The sequence below is a fragment of the Eucalyptus grandis genome, chromosome 6, assembly GCF_016545825.1.
Source record: "Eucalyptus grandis isolate ANBG69807.140 chromosome 6, ASM1654582v1, whole genome shotgun sequence".
Lineage (NCBI taxonomy): Eukaryota > Viridiplantae > Streptophyta > Magnoliopsida > Myrtales > Myrtaceae > Eucalyptus > Eucalyptus grandis.
This window is the reverse complement of record NC_052617.1, coordinates 23,598,261-23,606,208: the sequence shown is the minus strand read 5'-3', so window position 1 is coordinate 23,606,208 and position 7,948 is coordinate 23,598,261. Positions and strand designations below refer to the sequence as shown.

The following is a 7,948-nucleotide window of genomic DNA, read 5'->3' as shown; positions in this document are numbered from 1 at the left end:
TGTCAACATGAAGCAATTAGCCAAAATCTCATCAAAGCAGCTTGTTCGAGGTCTACCCAAATTGCCATACCAAAAGACTGATTCATGCACTCCATGTATTCAGGAAAGGGTAAGAAATTCTTTTAAGCCAATAAATCATGTCTCTACTAATCATGTACTACGCTTGCTGCATATGGATCTCTTCGGACCAACCGTAACTCGAGTATTGGGGGTAAGAAGTATTGCCTAGTAATTGTTGATGATTACTCCCGGTTTACTTGGGTATATTTCCTTGCAAGTAAGTCCGAAACCTTTTCGTATTTTGAAAAATTTGCTAAAAAGGTTCAAAATGAAAAAGGATGTGTTATCTCTAGTATAAGAACAGATCATGGAGGTGAATTTGAAAATCAAGATTTTACAAAATTCTGTGATGAATCTGGCTTTAAGCATGTGTTCTCCTCTCCATATACTCCTCAGCAAAATGGAGTTGTGGAAAGAAAGAACAGATCTCTTCAAGAAATGGCTAGAACTCTTTTAATTGAAAGTAAAATTTCTTCTCGATTTTGGGCTGAAGTCAAGCTTGTTTCAAAGATGCTATATCATCAATAGAGTCTTCTTAAGATCTATTCTTCGAAAACCCCTTATGAGTTATTCAAAGAAAAGAAGCCTATTGTTTCATACTTTTATGTATTTGGTTGTAAATGTTTTATATTGAAAAATGCAAAAGATCGAGTTGGTAAGTTTGAAGAAAAATCAGATGAAGGTATCTTCCTTGGATATTCTACATCAAGCAAAGCTTATAGAGTCTATAACAAGAAGAGTCGGTCCCAGAGAGGAGTCAATGAATGTCAAATTTCAAGACTCAACGCAAGATGAATCAAGTCGAGACTCATCAAGAAGAGTCCGAACTGCTCCCGGACCTTCCAAAGTCTACAACTCAAGAAGCATCTCGGACTGAAAACCAGCATCGGGTTGTTAGTGAAGATCCAAATAAAGAAAGAGATCATCAACCGGACAAATCAACAAGTAACCGGAAGCATAAGTCCGGTCATCCCAAAGATCTTATAATTGGCGAAATTAATGAAGGAATTCGCACCCGATCCAAAAGGCGAGAAGAGTCTAGTGCTTTGTGGCACTCATTTCGAAATTGAACCAAAGAGCATAGAAGAAGCTTTATCGATGAAAGCTGAATTGAAGCTATGCAAGAAGAGCTCGACAGTTCAGCATAAATGATGTCCGGGAATTGACATCCCAACCAAAAGGTAAAACTGTTATTGGAGCTAAATGGGTGTTCAGAAACAAGATGAACGAGAAAGGAAAAGTCGTACGAAATAAAGCAAGACTCGTGGCCAAGGGATATACGCAAGAAGAAGGAATAGACTATGATGAGACTTACGCTCCAAAGGCAAGGTTAGAAGCTATTCGACTATTACTTGCGTTTGCTTGTTATAAGAATTTCAGGTTATTCCAAATAGACGTCAAAAGCGCCTTCCTAAATGGATTTATCCATGAGGAAGTTTATGTGGAACAACCACCAGGGTTTGAAGACCCAAAGAAGCCAGACTCGCTTGGGCGAAAAGGCTTTGTATGGTTTAAAGCAAGCACCTCGGGCTTGGTACGACAGATTAAGTAAGTTCCTAATACAAAATGGTTTTGTCAAAGGTAAAGTAGATACGACTTTATTTATCAAGAAAGAAAACAAAAGTTTCTTACTTGTTCAAATATATGTGGATGATATTATTTTTGGATCCTCTAATGAAAGTCTCGTAAAGAAATTTTCAAAGTCTATGCGGGATGATTTTGAAATGAGTATGATGGGAGAGTTAACATTCTTTCTTGGTCTTCAAGTAAAACAATTGAAGGAAGGAACCTTTATTTATCAAGAAAAATATGTTAATGATCTTGTCAAAAGGTTTGGACTGGAAAAGTGCAAAAAGACCGACATACCAATGTCAATTTCTTTAAAGATAGACAAAGATGAAGAAGGGAAGAAAGTCGATCAAAAGTTGTACAGGAGCATTATTGGATCACTTCTTTATCTTACTGCCTCTAGACCTGATATTTTGTTGAGTGTTTGCATCTGTGCTAGGTTTCAATCAAATCCTAGAGAATCTCATCTCAGTGCTGCGAAACGCATCATTAAATACGTCGCTTCATCATCAAGCATCGATCTTTGGTATCCTAAGAATGGAGACTTTAATCTTCCGGGATATTCGAGACGCGGATCTGGCCGGTTGCGAGTTGATAGAAAGAGCACTTCGAGAACTTGCCGGTTGCTTGGAAGCGGGACGGTGTCTTGGTTTTCAAGGAAACAAAGCACCGTGTCTCTTTCAACAACGAAGCGAGTATGTAGCTCTTGGAAGCTGCTGTTCGCAAATTCTATGGATAAAACAACAGCTAAGAGATTTTGAAATTGAAGACTCATGCACGGAGATTAATTGCGACAACACCAGCGCTATCAACCTCACCAAAAATCCAATTCTCCACTCAAGAGCAAAGCATATAGAGATTCGACATCATTTTATTAGAGATCATGTTCAAAATGGAGATGTTTCAATTCAATTTGTTGACTCAAAGAATCAACCGGCTGATATACTCACAAAGCCTTTGGAGAAAAATCAATTTGAGTCTATACGGTCCGACTCAACATTTTGAGGTATGAGGATATCAAAGTCTAAAGACTTTCGGACTCGGAGCTTACAAGACTTTATCTACGATCTTGGCTCGACCTTCGACCTCGTAAGTCTTATCTTGAAAAGGTACGATCATCGACCGTGTTTAAATTATTGCTACATTTAATTATCGTAAATATTGCATCGATTCATTTTAAAAAGGGAAGTTATTTTTGAAATAGCTATTTTTGCGGATAAAGACAGTTATTTTGAAAAGGCATATTTTTATTTCCTTTGTGACGGTTCGTTTACCCTTCTTTTTAACCGAACGAGCACTGTCGATTACTCTTCACTTTTCTCTCAAAAACCCTAGAAAGCATCGATCCTCCATTCCCGTTTGTCTTCTTCGCTCAATCTTCAAAAAGTTGTCATCTTTTAAGGAAAGTCAAAGCAAGGAATCTTCCAAGCACCGAGAAAGATGTCATCTTCACGAAAGTCCTCAAGAATCGTAGCGGGGGACCACGAGAGAATGAGTGAGGGGCCTACGCACTTCGATCTTCGAAGATGAAGTTACTCCGGATCAGCAACGAGCCCACAACATTCTCGGCGCGTCATTCTCCACCATCTAGTCCTCAAGGCGTTGTTCATCGGCATCGGGAAGAAATCATCGAGGATGCGGACCCGTAAGAGTTCAAAAGCCCGCTTTTATTTACAAGCTATATCGTGCTTTAAAAGGAATTCGTACTCCTTTGAACTATGTTGATGAGTTTCTTAAAGACAAAGGATATAAGAACGAATATATCTTTCTCGCGAAAATGGAAAGTTTGGGAATCGCTCGTAAAGGGGTGGTGAGGAAACCCTTGCGAATATCCCAAGTGATCCTCGTGATTGGGGGCCGAATCTGTAGATGGGAATGACGATGACAATCTGTTCGAGTCTATTTCAACCGAAAATGGGTATTGCGGCTGAAATTCAAGGAAAAATGGGAGATTTGTTCGAGATCAAAGGAACAAAAGGATCTCGTACTCGAAATTGCTGAAGCGTGGGGTAATAAACCTAGGAGTGTGGACTTTGATTTTCTGGATCTTTGTGAAAGTGAACTTGAGGGAAAAGTTCAGTTATCTTCAACTTGAAAAGTTCTCGCTCGACTCAACCGAGGCTTATGCTGAATTGATTTGCATATTTCTATTCAAATCTTAGCTTTTTGGATGCAAATAGATTCTCCTTCAGCGTTAAAGAACAAGACTATGTTGTGGATATGAATATGCTGGCAAATGTGTTAGAAGTTGAGAGAGGCAGATATCAACCAATCAAAGTTTCCATTGCTCGGGCCACACTTGAACTGGTGAAGGACAGGAGAACGGATGAGAAGATCACCTACTCAAGGATGAATGCATTCAACATCTTGCTTCACAAGATTGTGATTAATTGCCTTCGGCCGAAATCAACTTCCAAAACGATGTTTCAAGCTCGAGGCAAAGTTGATGTATGCCATCCTCTGTGGAAAGAAGTTTTCTCTCCCTCATACGTTATGTTTCACATGTATAGAGCGATGATGAAGGACAGAGGTCAACTCCCTTACCCAAGCCTTGTTACGAAGTTATTCAGACATCTGAATATTCAGCCTCCGCAAATCTTTTGTGTTCGATCATGCGATCATATGGTGGTAGGACTGAAGATGGTGACCAAAATGCGTCGAAGGAACCGAGCAAGGAATTGGAGAAATTCAAGGAGAAGACTCCCGCCAAATCTCATCAACTCTCTTCTACCGCTAAGAGAAAGGGAAGGAGCCCATGGCTGCTCCATCAAAGAGAAGAAGAGCTCTCCTCGTTGAGGATGAAGATGATGACGAAGACATCACCATCTCTGCAATGGCTTTGAAGAACTTAAGTCGTCTGTTCCACGAAAGAATCGGAACAAAAGACGAAAGAAGCGAGAGGAGAAGGAAGAAGAAGAAAGAGAAGCGAGAGGAGAAGGAAGAAGAAGAAAGAGAAGCGAGCAAGAAGCGAGGGAAGAAAGACCTGAAGAAGAAAGAAGAGAAGAAGGAGAACTGAGGAAATCTCTTCTCCACCCGTAGGCATGGAAACGGGGAGATCGGGAGAAAGGAGTGATGTCTTCATATCCTAATGCAAGTGAAGGAGTCGATCGCTCGCCCGCGGACCCGTAAGATGTTTATGCATCTCAATTTCCGAGAGGAAGGTCATGAAGTGTCATCGCCAAATCTGCAAGATTATGCGATCCACCATCGTCGCTTTTTACTCCATCGATCGAGCCGAAGCAAGTACTCGGGCCGATAATGGAGCAGATTTTCGCGAGAATCATGGATATCCTCTTGGAGATGAAAGGTCGATTTATGCCTTGGGATGCGAAGTTCAAAGCTTGAAGAATGAAGGTCAAGCTTCTTCCTGTTCATTGAATGATAAGATGCAAGCCCTCTCTATTCGAGAATCGGGCCAATGCCAAGAGTGAGGAGGTTGTATAGCTGAAGGAAGACTTTAAAAGGCTGGAAGGCATCGTTCGCCTATGGAAGATTTCCAGCTTGTCCGCGTTCCCAAGCAATCTTAACTTCATCTCATCCTTTTTAATGATGACAAAAAGGGGGAGAGATGCAAGATTTGATCAAAAACTTTTCATTCATTAAACTTTTTGTTTGTTGGATTGAGGTTTATGGTTTGAACCTGTTTGACTTTGTTTTGTGTCCGGATAAGAACTGCCTAGACTTGGATTTGACTTCTATTAATCAATATTGATATCTTATGAATGGCTTAATCATATACTGGACTAACCTATTTTCTGTGGTTGCAGATTCTAGTGTTATTCTGTTAGCCATTTATTTCTATAAGATATGCATATGTGTTTGAGAAATGTTTTGCAGGTCAAAGTTATCCAAATCTGCATGAAGGTTTTGTCACCATCAAAAAGGGGGAGATTGTTGGAGAAATCTTAGTGAAAGTGTTTTGAAGTTGACAAAACGTTTCCATCAGTCTAGTCTGAAGGTCTGCAGACTTTGTTAGTTAAAGTTTGAAGACTTCCGGACAGCCAGACTCAAGACTCAAAGTCTATCCTCATTGACAGTCTTTAATCCGTTGAAGAAAGGTTATCCAGAACTGGATGTTTTGTTCAAGATTTAACCTTATCATCTGGAGAAGATCTCGTGGCTGGAGAAGACGTATCGTAAATCCTTTGATTGATCAAGTTTGATTCAATGAATGAAGATTCGATGATTATCTAAATATTATTGGAAGGTTCTACTTATGGAAACCGAGATCCCGATTGTATGGGCGAACAGATTGATGGGCTATCAACACGTTCCTTTAATAGCTCGAACAATCTTCCTAATTGATTCCGTCCAACGGGTAGATTGGAGGAATTCCTTTGGTAAGTGCCAACGGGTATGATGGCATAAAGGAGTATATAAGGAAGACGTTCTTAGTTGTTCAAAGTGTGCGCGATAGAAGAATTCCAAAGTCTGAAGCTCCTATTTGTTTAGATAATTCCTTTGAACGAATACTTGTATACAAAAGAGAGTCTATATTTGTGAGAGACCTTGAGAAGGTGTGGTAGAACATCTACACTTTGTGGAATCAAGGCAAAGCTGTGTCAGTAACTCCTCTTTTGATCATAGTGAAATTCAGCCGGTGGGCATCGGTGCGGAAGAGTGGACGTAGGCTTGGAATAAGCCGAACCACTATAAATCATGTGTTCAATTTTCTCTTCCTTACTCTCTCTACCTCGATCGTATTTCATTTTGTTAATTAAGAGAGAATTTACTTTCTATCATATGTTAAGAATCGCTTCCGTATATCGATAAATTGTTTAGGCACCTATTCACCCCCCTCTAGGTACTCATACTAGCAATATCACTATTGAGGCTATAAAACTCAATTAGTTGCCAAGGGATTCACCCAAAAAGAAGGTTTTGATTACCATTAGAATTTTTCTCCAGTAGCTAAAGAAGTCACTGTACGTTCCTTCTTGTCCATTGCAGCCATACGGAATTGGTCTCTCCATCAGATGGATGTGCATAATGTCTTTCTCCACGGTGATCTAGATGAAGAAATCTACATGGATATTCCTCAAGGATTACACAGACAGGGGGAAACTCGGGTATGTCGTCTTTGCAAATCCTTATATGGATTGAAACAAGCATCTAGACAATGGTATGCCAAGTTCACTGCTGCACTAACCAATGTAGGTTTTGAGCATTCTAAGTATGATTATGCCTTGTTTACACGTACAACAAAAGACTCATCAATTTATTTGTTGATATACGTCGATGACATACTTGTCATGGGAAATAATGATTCTGATGTTGCCAAGTTCAAGAGGTATTTGCACTCCACTTTTCACATCAAAGATTTGGGACCACCAAAATATTTTCTCGGCATCGAGATTGCTCGATCCAATGAAGGAATTTGCCTCAATCAAAGGAAGTTCATCTTGGAGATTGTTTCTGAAGCGGGTTTATCGGGATGTAAACCAACAGTCATCCTAGTCGAGCAGAATGTCAAGTTGACGACGCATGAATATGACATTAGTTCCCCTTCAACCATTAAGGACTCAGTGCTTAAAGATCCTTCTGAATATCAGCGACTTGTCGGAAAGTTAATATATCTTACAACGACAAGACCTGACATATCGTATGCCGTACAAATACTCAGTCAGTTCATGCATATGCCAAAGCAATCACATATGGATGCGGCGTTGAAGGTTGTGAAGTATTTGAAAGGATGTCCAGGCCTTGGTATACTTCTATCTCGTGATTGCAATATGAAGATGACAGTTTTTTGTGACACAGATTATGTCACTTGTCCAATGACCAAAAGATCTATTACTGGTTTTTGCATAAAGCTAGGAAAGTCATTGATTTCTTGGAAGACAAAGAAGCAGTCAACTATCTCACTATCATCTGCAGAATCGAAGTATCGGGCTATGGCAAAGGTTACCTGTGAAATAGTCTGGATACGATGATTACTCTTGGATCTTGGAATACAGGTCAGTGGACCAACTGAATTGTTTTATGATAATGATGCTGCACTCAAATTGGCAGCAAATCCAGTTTTTCATGAAAGAACAAAACACATAGAAGTGGATTGTCATTTCAGTCGGGATAGAATCAAAGATAAAGTCCTCGTGACAAAAGGAATTTGAACAACGGAGCAACCTGCAGACGTCTTCACTAAAGCATTATGTCGGAAACAGCATAGGTACCTATTGAGCAAGCTAGGTATCCTTGACATCTACAGGCCACCGGCTTGAGGGGGAGTGTTGGAAATATATCTTGAAGATTCCGATTCCGTTGACTATGATTCAGTCAATCGTGGATTAGTTTTGGTAAATAGGAAAATAGGAAAATA

General features: G+C 39.9%; 1 protein-coding gene across 1 annotated transcript; it reads left to right on the top strand.

The window, feature by feature from the left end:
* Nucleotides 1-6,605: 6,605 nt before the first annotated feature.
* Nucleotides 6,606-7,562, top strand: LOC120294382 (uncharacterized mitochondrial protein AtMg00810-like). Its single transcript, XM_039314441.1, has one exon. It carries the CDS (start codon nucleotides 6,606-6,608, stop codon nucleotides 7,560-7,562), a length of 957 nt encoding a protein of 318 aa, XP_039170375.1.
* Nucleotides 7,563-7,948: the final 386 nt, after the last annotated feature.

Excerpts from the sequence above, each read along its gene's own strand:
- LOC120294382 (XM_039314441.1), top strand. The coding sequence starts at position 6,606 with ATGGATGTGCATAATGTCTTTCTCCACGGTGATCTAGATGAAGAAATC.